Source organism: Anopheles maculipalpis, chromosome 2RL (genome assembly GCF_943734695.1).
Source record: "Anopheles maculipalpis chromosome 2RL, idAnoMacuDA_375_x, whole genome shotgun sequence".
Taxonomy (NCBI): Eukaryota; Metazoa; Arthropoda; class Insecta; order Diptera; family Culicidae; genus Anopheles; species Anopheles maculipalpis.
This window is the reverse complement of record NC_064871.1, coordinates 97,503,468-97,516,839: the sequence shown is the minus strand read 5'-3', so window position 1 is coordinate 97,516,839 and position 13,372 is coordinate 97,503,468. Positions and strand designations below refer to the sequence as shown.

The 13,372-nt window shown below is 46.7% G+C and overlaps 2 protein-coding genes across 3 annotated transcripts in view; one reads left to right on the top strand and one right to left on the bottom strand.

The window, feature by feature from the left end:
* LOC126568609 (mobility group protein 1A) overlaps positions 1-13,372 on the top strand; it is a 99,874-nt gene that overhangs the window by 30,305 nt on the left and 56,197 nt on the right. The gene's annotated exons all lie outside the window — the stretch shown is intronic.
* Positions 445-11,756, bottom strand: LOC126567767 (hemicentin-1). 2 transcript variants are annotated; one of them, XM_050224051.1, is made up of 19 exons: positions 11,594-11,756; positions 8,826-9,149; positions 8,574-8,741; positions 8,354-8,512; positions 8,210-8,286; positions 8,044-8,142; positions 7,811-7,970; positions 7,387-7,677; positions 6,498-7,315; positions 6,297-6,426; positions 5,983-6,237; positions 5,656-5,916; positions 5,437-5,577; positions 4,438-4,495; positions 3,375-3,502; positions 2,703-2,954; positions 2,329-2,423; positions 1,242-2,015; positions 445-1,170 (listed from the first exon to the last, which is right to left on the bottom strand). In XM_050224051.1, exons 1-19 carry the CDS (start codon positions 11,655-11,657, stop codon positions 493-495), a joined length of 4,932 nt encoding a protein of 1,643 aa, XP_050080008.1. In that variant the 5' UTR covers positions 11,658-11,756; the 3' UTR covers positions 445-492. The 2 variants fall into 2 exon arrangements, with proteins under 2 accessions (XP_050080008.1, XP_050080007.1); XM_050224050.1 differs by lacking the exons at positions 2,703-2,954; positions 3,375-3,502; positions 4,438-4,495 and having other exon boundaries at positions 447-1,170.

Here is a 13,372-nt window from a genome sequence, read left to right as displayed (position 1 = left end):
CACGCCTTAAAAAATGTACGTATTGCTTTTGGCTGTAATCGTATCGTTCGCCTAAAATGGGAAAGAAAGGATGTCGAGACACAGAAGATTTAGTTAAAACATTAATCACACACTCGCATTTTGATTTTGAGCTATGGCACAGAGGTCAGAGTCAGTGGTCAGTGGTGTTGGCTAAAATTACAATTTTTATTCTGCAATTGTTGTATCGTGTTGCGCATGAATCAATCAACAAAACAATGGCCAAATGACAACGAAAAACCCAAGCGTTTGATATGAGAGCGACAAAACGGGACACATCCTTCTATCGACACACTTACCTCGGCGTTGCCTTGCCTTGGTCATGAGGAAAGTTTCTTTAGAGTAAGTTAGTACACTGTTTAGTATGTTAGTAAACAAACGTACGTACGTACGTACACCAACTTGCAAACAAAACCAAAGCGAAAAGGGAGGCCATTTTGAAGTCCAGAGAAGATGGTGATGGTTTTTGTTGTTTTATTTGATTGCAAATTTGTCATTATTACACATATTAACCGACTTTCTGTTAGTGGTAGTTATTATTGCTGTAGTACTCGTTGGCACGGGAGTTATGGGTTTAAAGGCTACGGTGCTAGTGTCGTACGGAAAGTGTGACGCCGCACGATGGCGATGCTGCTGTTGCTGTTGCTGCTCGTGTTCCTGTTGGTCGTAGTACTCGTTCTCGCTATCGTTCTCCTGAAGCATTCCGGTGTGATGGGAATGATGATGGTTATGGTTGAGTGTGTTGCTACTGCCGGTGCCGTTACCATTGCTCTGACCGCGCTGACTAACGCTGCCACGATAATCGCGCAACGTTTTCGAGCTGATCGAGTGCGACTTGATCTTGAGATCGCGCACCGTTGCCTCGACCGTTTGCGACGACTGGAAATTAAAGCTATGATGTTTCTGCAACGGCAGCTTGATGTGGCGCCGGCTGTTAGTGCTGCTGGAGGATGAAGACGAAGGGGTGGCGGTGCTGGGCGAGGAGGCGGCCAGCAGGGCAGGTGGTACGGGCGGCGCACCGGTCTTGCGGAGCAGCTGGTTAATCTTGGCCTGCTGCTCACGACTGTCCACCGGGAACAGTTCCCTCGGGATCACTATCCGCGTCTGGTGCTGCGTTATCTCCAGATAGTGATTATCGTGTGCCGCTGGGTACTGCCGACACAAAAGGGGGGGTTAGCGGGTTAGTGTAAAGCAAGCAACACAATGTTAGTGGCCACACTTACATCGTTGATGCCCCGGGGACCCTCCGAGCCCGATTCCGTGTCCGAGTGTAGCCGGAGCGACGATTCGTGTCCCTGACGATTGCCGAACGGAAGGTTCATGTAGATTGGATCCAGCCGGCTGCTACTACCCCCACCGTACGCTTTCAACCCGTGTCCACTTCCGGCGTGTGTCTTCGAAACGAGCGAATTGGTGGAAGCGTACTTCCGATGTCTTGGTGCTGGGATAGGCTTGATACAATCGTAATAACTGTTCGAGACGGCACTGTTCGAGCGGCTACTTCCACCCTTCCGACCCGGCTTCTTCAGACTGATCCGATACCGTTCCTGGTGAGGACCTTCAAGAATGAGCGGCTTGCCGGGTGGAACCGTAGGGAGTGGGGTGGGAATTGTGGCCTCATGGATCTGAATCGAATCGGTTAGGTTCTCGTACAGTGGTGTCACCGTTTCCAGATCTATCAACTTCTTCTCGGAGGACCGTTTCGTGGAACGTGTTCCACTGAGGGTGAAGCTGTGCGAGGACAGTGTGTCACTGTTGTCCAATGCGGCCATCTTTGCTTTACACGAATCGTCCAAACTCGGCGGCTCACCGATGGACGGGGGCTGCGGAAGTCCAGAGTGCTGGAGGGTAGGGTGTAGGGGAGCCGGCAAACCACCCTTCTGGCTATCTTTCTGATAGTTGATGTAATTGTACGGATGCGTTGGGAAGCAGGATGGGGTGAGTGTTTTGTTATGATGCTTCAGCGATGGCGCGAGGTTAGTTTTACACAGCATAGCCTGGTCGAGGGCGACGGAAGGCAAACACACGTACAAACGCACACGGAATGATAAGATATCACACGATACAAACGTTATAAAAATATCAACAATTAGATGCGATTCCACGATACGATTTCCTATTGCCTTGATCAGAGTGACTAAATTCATTGCCAAAATACTTTTAAATTCTAGTAAGGATCGTACAGTGGAATCCCAGCCACAAAATGTGTAGCTTCTTTATCAATCAAAACAAATCCACAACACATTTCGAGGTCAGTAAACAAAGCCAACATGTTTATACTTAAGCAATGGCACAGTTTCCAATTCCTACCTTCTTCGGCGGTGTTTGCAATCCATGGAACGGTAGGTTTTCATATTCTCCTGGTTCGATCTGGGATCCGCCAGCAGTCGATGATTCTCCAGTAACTGTCAGCGAAAGAAACAATCGGAACACAGCGAAACATTAGTGTTTGGTCTACACAAAAAAATCCATTAGCAGCACGGTTTTTAAGTGTTTCATATATCATCGTCGGTAGGTTCTCCAAAAATCCGGTGTAGTAAGCCGTCGGAGCGACTCCATCATCGAGTCACGAGAGTACGGGTAGGGCGCGATATCAAAAAACTAAAAAAGAAGCTAAAAATACAAACACACACACACACACGCAACCGGAAGGAAAGCAACATGTTTCAGCGATTGTTCCATACCTCCGCCTACAGCCGTACCAGCTTCCGGTACATTTGCATTTCCACCATCGACCCCCCGTGCCGCTGCTCCTGTCTCGGGGGCCGTAACGGACGCGCCGGCTGTTGGTAGTGTATGTGTTGGTGGTGTGTCGGTGGTGCTGCCGGCGGTGGTCGTGGTGTTGTTGTTGTCCGCAGCTGCTGCTGGGTTGGACGTGGAGGGGGGCGACGGGTCTTCGGTGGGTATGGTTTGAGGCTTTTTAACATACGTAATAACTGAACACGTAAATAAAAGAAACACATTCCAACAAGAAAGCAGGGCCGATTTCAGCAACAATAACAGGTATGTTTGAAAAAAGGTGAAAACCAGCATGAAAAGTTTGGTTTTTGATGAAAAGAAACATAAAAAAAACAGAAAGAAAAGCAAAAGCAAAAAAGCATGATGAAAACTTGCGCGAATAAAAACAAAACACATGAGATAAGAAGTGATAGCACACGAAACAAACAAACAAACGGAAGGAAAAGGAAACAAATGGAGAGGATAAATGATGTGGGAAAAATACATTTGTAAGGAGAAAAAAAGGAGCGCAGGATACACACAACAAAGGGAAAACATACAATCTCGCGCACACACACACACACAAACATACAAACAGAAGGAAAAAAAGATTAAAAATAAAAATTAAGCGACTGTACCATTGCTCGTGGAGATGCGCAACAAATCGATACTGTTACGTTTTTCGAAAAATCGTCGAATACGCCACCGGAGCGACTGATCGTAATGCCGGATGTTTTCGGAAGCATCCGTCTCCCGTTGCAGACACCTGAGGAAGTGGGGGTAGGTCAAAGAATAGTGGGATAAACAAGCAAACAAATGTTTCTTTTTTTCTCCCAACTCCAAAATCATGCCGACCCGAAACAGCGGGTGCTACCCACACCGGAACCAATATGGGTTACGATTTCCATTAACGGGACCACGGGACTCTAGCTACCAGAACTAACCAAGCTTAGTTCCATCACCAACGGGTCTTAATGTACATGAATTGATGTTTGTAAATAAATAATCAATGTAAGGCCTCCCAACCATTTAAAGTAAATGTACCTTCCACCCCATCTTTGCTTCTGCATTATAATGCTTGTAATTTAATTATTTACTTTAGTTCTTTGTTTTAACTGTTCTATCGTGGTTTAAACAGCTACTTTGTATTATTAACTATTCACTATCATAATCAGTTTGTTAGCTTTCGAAACAAACTGTGCCTAATTTATTCTCCCAAGTACAGATCTTACAGTTCCAACTCCAACGGTACGATCTTTAAAACCAAAATAAATAAGGAAATCAAAGAATGATAATATTACACATAATTTAGCACCAACAACTGTTCGACGGACTATGAATATTCTTAGCAAAGGAGTTTTGGATAATAGGACCTAGAGGGATTCCATGTGTTAGCTGGGTTTTTGTACTGTTAAGCGATGTTATGACTGCAGCGACGATTGACCCTCCAAGGCCTTTACGGTTAGCACCACATTCCCACACCAATCTGGCCATGCATAAGGCTATATGTACACGACGTAAGCAACTACCCAATCCGGAACGTATGACATCTTATCGACAACAAAATATTACTACAAACTACGCACCAAAAAACCAAGCCGCAATCGATTATCAAAAATACCATAAACATAGAAGCAAAACCAATGTAATACCAGTGTGTGAGTGAATGTGTGTCTTTGTTGAAATCCAATCCAATCTTACCTGCGATCTTTCATAAATGAGAATTCAGCATCTTCGATTTCTTCCATGTGCATAGAAGCTATTAGTGAGAAGGCGCGCGCGGGCACGTAAACGAGGTTTGAAAGTTTTAGTAAGAAAGAAGTTAACAAACATTTATAGAAAGAATTTTAAGTACAAAACCACATGAACAAGGGAAACCAAAGTGAGTGAGTGAGATAAAAAAAAAACACAAGAGCAAGAAACGAATGAAACAAACAGCAGAGAAGAAAGACAAACAGCAATAAACAAACGCTTTTGCTTATGTTTGATCAATGGTTTTTGGAAGGCAAACAACGCAAAATGGGCACAACGGAAATGAGAGGAAGGAAGGTTTGAAAATGTACAACAATTAAAGTGATGAAACGTAATACAGTACAGAGAGAGAATACGTGGACCGTCAAACGTGGGCCGTAGAGTTAATGGGAAACTGCTTACTGCTAACACTGACTATGGTAGAAATTTTTGGTTGATAGTGGTGAATAAAGCACAAAATGAGAATTACTAATCAAATACGACTGCTGCCAAACGGTGGTCAAAACATCGAGAACAAAAGGTTACATTGGGGAGGTCTAGGCACGGTTCAGACTTCAATCGACCAAAGCACTGTACACTTGGCACACGTGAAGTAAGCATTCTGTGCTAATGTTTTGCACCTCGTTTGTCTGATTTGTCTGATCCATGCACAAGAACGGATTCGCTGACCATTTGCTTGGAGTTTGATTTTCTTCGAGAAAATCCCTTCCTCCAAACATTGGCCTTTGATAGTGGTGAGTAGTAGTAAATTAGAAACAAAGCCCTAAGAAAACTGCAAATTTCGTACCAACGTAACAAAACCAGGGACAAAAACAATAAAACGGAAAGAAAAACCAAGCCGGTACTACCTGTTTACATTCGTTGCCGTTTGTGTTTCTGATTTGCTCTTTTTTTTCGATCATGATCTAACAATCTGTTCGCTTGTGCTGTGCATCTTCGTATACTTACACTTCTCCTGTCGTCGTTTCCTTCGGCAGATGCAAATGATTATGATGCAGACAAGGATGACCGCAAGCAGGAGGGCAGCCACCGCACCGATCAGAATGTACGGCGTAAGTACATCTCCCTTCAGCCACCAGGCAACATATCCTACAAACATAACACACCGTATAATGCTGTGTCCTTGTGCAGATCACCTCATCGCCATTCTGCATTGCCTACACCTACCTGCAACCTCAATCTCGCACGGTGTTCCCATCCCTACATTATTGCTTGCGACACACACGTAAATGCGCATCGCCGACACGGCATCGTCCAGCGTCAGATAGCTCTCGTAGGCGTCGCTCTTGATCCGATGGCTTTGCAGACTGTCGTTCGCATACTTGACGCTCCACTCAAACTCTGACTCGCGCGGACTGCCAGTAGCAACGCAGATCAGCACATCCTCGTCCTCGATCTCCTTCCGCATGATTTGACACGTAGGTTTATCTGTTTGGAGAGTGAACCGTCATCAGATAATCTTATCTTACGGGTCCGCTCGAACGCTTCACTTACAATGAATGTCGATGTATGCATCTGTTGAATGGTTTCCGTGCTTGTTGAACGCGGTACAGGTGTACTTGCCGGCATCGGAACGCCGCAAACCTTCGTCGACGATGAGTGCACTTCCCTTGGCAATGATCTCACCATTGCGAGCCCAGTAAAAGGCCGGTTCTGGATAGGCTCTCGAGGAGCAAACAATTTTCGGAGGTATCTTACCCTCCTCGACCGAGATGGTCGTGCTCGAAAGGCTCGTATTCTCGGGCGGATCTGCAAGAGCAAAGAATTTTGGTCATACATGCCACATAACAAGCGTTGACAATACTTACACTCAACTCCAAAATACGTTGTACTGCGGACGCCCGGTCCAGCAGAGTTATTCGTAGACACGCACGAATAGTTCGAGCTGTCCTTAATCCTATCCAATATTCCGTTCGGCCAGGCGGACATGTTAAAGTGCTGCAACAAAAACACCTCATATTGTTAAATCACACGTCTTGACCAACAAAAAGCCATGATCGACAGCTTACCAGCACAGAGTATGCACTCTCAAAGTCACCCGTCGCCGGTTCCGACGGTAGATACGTGTTGGTGATGTAGTACCGCTCATCACTCTCCTCAATTCCGATTCCATCCTTAAACCACGAGATTGTGCACGAAGGTACACACTCCACCCGGCACGAAAGCGACATGTTGGTGGTCGAAAAGAGGGCCCCCGTGTAGGGTTGCAGCTTCTGAATGAATGCCGGCGGTGCATGCACTTCCAAATTCACCTCCGCCGGATATCCTTCGCCACCTTCGTTGTACGCAAAGCACGAGAAAGTCGTGCGTGAATCCAGCCCAACCGGGTCCACCGTCCAGGAAGGTGTGACCACATCCAGCACCGGCTTTCCCCCACGCAACCAACGGTATCGACTAGCTGCCGGATTGCCTCGATCCTCGATCGAGCAGTTGAACGTCACACTGCGTCGTTTGATTGCAATGTACGGATAGTGCACCATGGACGCGTTGCCCGGTTCGTAGTAAATGTCCAGGGGATTTTCGTCGCTCACATCGCCCCAGCCAGCTGCATTGAAGCCCTCGCACGAGTAGTTTCCGATAAACTCTCGTCCAACGTTCTGCAGCAACATCTTACTCGGATCCACCTCGCAGAGGTTCTCATCCGTTCCGAGCGTTTCCTCCTCACACTCCGGCAGCTCCTTCAGGAACTCCCCATCCAGAAACCAACGCACCCTGGTCAGGAGCATTGGATTTCCATCCACAATATTGCACAGCAGCGTAATGTTCGCCTGATCATTCTCGATCACTGGCGCTTCTGGGTCCATCGTCAACATTACCGTCGGTTTATCTGCAACAAAAATTACACATTAGCAACATCCTCCCTTTCTGTGGCCACCCTTTTCCTCTAAAAAAACGTACATATAACATCAACATAAACTTCATTGTCAGACACATCGAACCCAATCGAGTTCGAAAGCTCGCAGGTGTAGGCACCGATATCGTGCCGCGTCGAGTTCTTTATCAGCAGTGCCGTCTGCTCAGGGTTGCCACCCTCGTAACGCACGCTGTTTAGCTTTATCTCCTGATTGTTCCGGTACCACTTGACGCTCTCGAGTGATGCCGGGTTCGCTTCGTAGTCGCAAAAGATAAGGAAATCTTGCGTCTCGTTCACGGTTATGTTTTCCGGCTTTACGGATACCACCGGCGGGTCTGTAGCGATGACGTAGAGGAACACAAACGGAACGGAACACGTGAGCACGAAATGGAATGAAAAATTCGATGGAATGAGCATTAGTGACAGTGTTTGTGTTGGCCTTCCGGAAACAGGAATCAGGATACTTACACATCACTTCCAGCGTGAGGGTGTCGTGCAGTGGCCGATCCATGTCCTCACGCATCACAATGTTATCGGCCTCACAGCGCATGGACGCACCGTTTTCGAAGCGCGTTGCAGTAAAGATCATTTGACTGATCGTTTCAAATGTTCCATCATTTTGAAGATACTGCAAGGCAGAAAGAAATAAACGAAGAAGTAAGAAAGCATTCACCAACCGCTAGAACCACTCAAGCACTCACTGTTTTAGTATTAATTGAAGTCATGTCACTGGATTCCTCCGTGATGAGCTTGGATGAATTGTACCAGGTCATATTAGCTGCTGGTCTTGCTCCGCTGACCTGCAATGAAACGGCACCCAGTTAGCAATCGCTGTCCGCAATTCTTATACCTTCTAATCATATTTACCTGACACTGAAGCAAAACCTTCGTCCCTTGAACCGTGTGATGTTCAACACCGGATAAGTTTATCTTTGTGGGTCGTACTGTTACAAGAGAAATGTCTCATTAGTGAACTGTGCACTTATTGCTTCCTTACTCACACGTACTCACCTTGCAAATCGATGTGAAACTGGTTGTCTACGGAGAGGCGAAGATCCTTCATCTCCACGCGACAGTTGTACGTAGCTCCCAGCTCCTGTCGGGACAGCGTAAGTGACAACGTCGACTTGACTGTGTACAGTCCGTTGTGTTCCTCCACAACCAAATTATCTGAAACAAGGACAGCAGCTGGTAAGCCTGTGGACAGTGAAGGGTTTGTTTCCCTGCTTACCTCGAACAACCCGACCAGATCGATGCCAACTTATCACAGGCTCCGGACGGGCCCCGTATACCTCGCACACGACCTGCAGGTCTTGTCCTTCGCGCATCGGTCCGATGTGGGAACCGTTTTTAATACTATTTCTATTGCCATCCTGCAGCGTGATAACCGATGGCACAGCTAAACAAAACAATGCGAGAAACCGAAAGAAAATGGTGAGATGGAATCATCTTCCAGCTGAAGTGTTGCAAAGCAAAACCCTACCGTAAACATTCAAAGCTACGCTGTAGGCGCCCGAGTTTTCACACAGCTCCGACGGTTCGAGAAACGTGGTCTCGCACAGATATGTATCTTCGTCCGCTATCTCAACGCTGCGGAAAATGAGCCGGCTCGTTTGCGCCTCGTGCGACAGCGAGAGCCGATCGTTGTAGCTGCCCTCGACTTTGGCCACCTCGCCATCACCGGACACGACCGCTATCCGTTCGGTTCCCTTGAACCATTTCAGCGAGTGCAGCTCGCCGCAGGTCGCTATATCGATCGGGCAGGCTAGTTCTACCTTGTCGCCTCTTAAAACGGATATTTTTTCATCTGTAAAAAGCCGGGAAGGAATGCATTATCAATATCATTTTCAAAAATTGGGACATTAAACTAACAACCGTGTGGGTGTGTGGGCTAACTGCTGTGAACCTATGGAACCGTTGGGAGGGTATGTTTATCAACTGAGCTTTTAAGTTCTCAGATAACGTAGTCAATCCGCCACAGGACACATATCTTTTATGGAGCAGCGAGACATATCTCGGCTAAAGTACTTAAGCAAATACTTCAGCGGCCGATGCCGCAGGGCAATAACCGAGTCTCGGACGTTCGTCTCGCAGGATCTTGCCTTAACGTCCTGCATAATAATATCACACGTCAAGTGGCACCCAGTAGCCAAACACACGCTAGCACGCTCTTCAAACGCGTCGTGAGGATATCAAAAATTATTCCACAGCCGACATTCGGTTCGGTAATGCGAACCCCCTGATAGTCTCCGCCAACCTGTCAACATTGTTGGCGATGGTTTCGCTTTCGTCAACGGTGCGGGTGCCAGGCACCTTGGAAAAAGGTGCCTACGGTAAGGTAAATTCATAGAACCAGCGCTCTAGCTGGGGTGGAAAAAACTTTGCGAAGCCCGAGAACGTGATTATGGCTCATTCTTTGCCTTCTCCCCTGCCGGCCACCAAACGCCAAACGGTGGTACACGGGAAATCTAATGGTAATAGCACACCCTCTGACGGACCTGTCAAGAGCACACTTCGTTGTTCTCACATCACCTCCAGCCAGCGTCGCAGGGCCAGCTGACATGTCCCGGGGACGATATCGGATCACGTACACACTCCTAGACAGGACCAAACAAAAACACTCACATCCTGTGCGAGCAACTTCGCCCACGGTACCGAATTTGACTACGAATAAAGCAAACTTCAGACCGAATGGGCCGGATAAGCCTAACGCCTGCCAGTGATTAAAGCCCTTTTCCGACATTCCTCCACAGCCCCACAGGAAGCGCTGGGAAACTTCAAAGCGGAAGCTTCACTTCTCCTCCTCCTCCTCCTCCTCCTCTCCATAGCCAGCTTCCACACATCGCCATCATCATTATCAGCAGCCCCATTCCAATGGGGAGGGTTGGGGACACAAAACAAAAGGGAAAGCTCCCACAATTTCGGTGGAAAGTATGTTTCCCCAATGGAATGGAAATGGTATGGGTGAGTATATATGTGCCCATTTCTAATTCTCATACCACCTTTTCGCTTGGGGCACAATTTATTAGCACACATATCTGCATTTCGTACGCGTGTGGCCAATTGTCACAAACAAATTCTCATGTGCTGAATACCTTCCTGGAACACGCCAGCCGGAAATCAATATGTGTGTATCTTCCGAGAAACGTTTGTTTGGTGTGCACTTGCAAGTGATCTTAATTCTGCTTGTTTTACTCATTAGCTTGCTCATACTCCCATTCTTCACGTTCACCTGGTGTAGTGGGTTGCTCCGGAAATCTTTACCGGCCAAATCGGAATCATACAAACGCTAGATTTAAGCTCCAGTGAAAAAAACAATGCAACGGTGGGATCTTTTCCAGCTTCAATCCCACCTACCTGAGGGTTGTTTTTTTTTTTCTCTTTTTGCTTGATGTACGAAACGACCACCTTCTCGTTAAGACGTGCTCGCGTTGGGTCACGCAAAAGCGTCGTCCAAGTTCCCACAGTTTCATTAGCATTAGCAACAAGCGGCAGCAGGAAGAGCCAGCCAGCGTCAAGCGTTTATGCTCCACTGATCACCGGGGCCCGGTTTTTCTTGTGTTGTTTCGGGCCTTACCCATGGTAACCCACCAATAGCAATAGCCAACTGGCTCGATTGCAGCTTGCAACACTTACGCTCGCACTACCACGTCCAGCGGATTGGACCCCTGACATTAGTTTTTCATGCTTCTGATGGCTGTTTTGTTTTTCGTCTCTCGTTTTCCACGACACCTTTTACTGCCACAGTTCAAATAATTAACTACCGGTCGTCGGTCGTCAGGTCCCGAAGCTGGCCCACCCTCGATTTGGTTTGCAACCAACGTTCAACAGCGGTTGAACTCGGATATAGGGAGCACACAGAAAGGTTCTCGTTGCAGGACTTGCTCGCCTAACTGGTCCCGTGTGGATTTCCTCTACCGTTCCCCGTTGGTGTAAACAGGTTGTAGCAACATACCGAACATAAAAAAAACCGAGGGTGAATAATGTGATGATCATAACTGTTCATTGCCCAACTGAGTGCTTTTTGATGAGAGGGGGAGTGGAATTATCATACAAACTTTCGCTGTCACATCTTTTTGGGAAGTATCACCTTCGTTTGAAATACTTTTTATTGCAATTGAGTTCTAATATTACATTGAAACACTCCATCAGAGTGAAATAACAAGTTACAAGGTAGATATAATTTGAAGGATCAAAGGACAGTCCTGGATGATTCTATAAAATAAATAAATATTTATAACGAGTACTTACCTTGACAAGATGTGTTGCTAATGTGCAGGAGTATCCATAAACTCAGTATAACAATACTATTCATATCTACCAACTATTCAAATTCAAATATTTAATCTATAACAAATAAATACATCTATGCGCGCGCGACTGCACCTTGCGCACACAAAACTATTGTTTCCGATCACACACACGCACGCACAAGCGCACTTTCACGCACACACGCACACACGACGATTAGATTAGAGCGAGTAGGGTAGTAGTAGATTATTGCTGTTGATGTTGCAGTTGTTGTACCAGTAGAAGTAGTAGTGGACCGTAACGGTAGTAGTAGTAGTTGCTGCTGCGCTCGTCGTGGTAATTGTAGCAGTAGTTTGTCATTCCTAAAAATAATCAGCCGAAAGCAGCAGTCGACCGTCCGGCTGCACATGGGCCGAAGCCGGAGTGTGTCGCGGAGATATGTCAGAAAATAAATAAATTATCGCAAATCGGTACTATAACGAGCACACCGAGACAAACGCACACGGTGTCGAATGACTGATGGGAAACGGTAGGGATGTTTTGATTTGGGACAGTGGAAAGTGGAAAACCAATCTCAAGGATAATGTGCCAATGAAGAGGTATTAGATGATGAGATGGAGAGGGTGCGGGTGCAACCAGGGGTACATGACAAATCGAATGAAATAAATTCCGTTCCGAAAAGGATAATGTTCTGATGAATGCATTGCGCGAATGTGCTTCTCATGCCTTCTTCTACGCTCTCTCTCTCTCTCTCTCTCTCTCTCTCATCCTCACACTCTCTCTCTCTCTCACGATTTTCCATTCCGTTGCAGTGTGATTTTCCTTTCTCACATCTGACATCTGTGCGCTTTTCTCACTTTTTCCCTCACTCTCTCGCTCTCAAAACACTTCGAACACTGTATGCGCTCGTTTCGTTTGTGAACAAATTACAATTAAATGGTACGGTCACACACCAAAAATGAAAAACAAATCCCGAATCAAATGCTCGGACACAATTCCGTTTGAACTGCTCTCTTTGGCCGTCGGGAAAATCGGGAAAATTGTTCTCTCGCGAACTGTTGTGGGGGGCGGGGAGCAGGTGACGTACCGCATACGACTCTAGCGCCCAAGTCACACTGGCTCGCAATTTTCACCCAATTTTCCCTAACGACACACACGGATGACATACGCACATACACACACAAACGTACGGACACGCGAGGAAAACGGTTGGGAAATGTGTGTGTGTGTTTCTTCTTTTGCCCCTTTTTTCCACACCGTTAAAGCTGGATGAGCTTCGGATTCGAACTATTCGTTTGGTAGCGCCAGATGTGTTGTAGCTTCATGGTCACTGGAAAAATGTTTTTCCACACTGTTTTCTTTTTTGTACGACACGATAAACATTCGGTGCTGCTTTCAAGGACTTATCGGACTCCGAGTTCACGTCGCTTATCATCCTGTGTCACCTGCCACTAAACAACATTGCACCTGTCAAAACCACAATGTTTTGCTTCGACAGGAACGTCCCATAAGTCACCAGGGACGATGCCTCTCGTCAACCACCAACTCCAACTCGATCAAGAATCTGACCACACTTCCGCTCATGTGCGAACGATATCATATTTCCATTGGCCCACATCAGACAACTCTGGAGACTCGTTCGTTTTGTTCTGGCGATGGATGAAGGGCTCCATGTAGGAAACATGCAGGCAACCAACCTTTTTCCTGGACAGTTCCACCGTTCAACGTTGTGCGGGATCGTTGTTCGTTCGTGTTCTTCGTTCGCTGTTGAGCACCGAT

Bases quoted from the DNA above. Each gene is read 5' to 3' on its own strand.
- LOC126567767 (XM_050224051.1), bottom strand. From the start codon at position 11,657: ATGAATAGTATTGTTATACTGAGTTTATGGATACTCCTGCACATTAGC. The intron at 9,150-11,593 runs GTAAGTACTCGT...GGCTTTTTACAG, and splicing joins TAGCAACACATCTTGTCAAG to ATGAAAAAATATCCGTTTTA. The intron at 7,971-8,043 runs GTGAGTGCTTGA...TCTGCCTTGCAG, and splicing joins CTTCAATTAATACTAAAACA to TATCTTCAAAATGATGGAAC.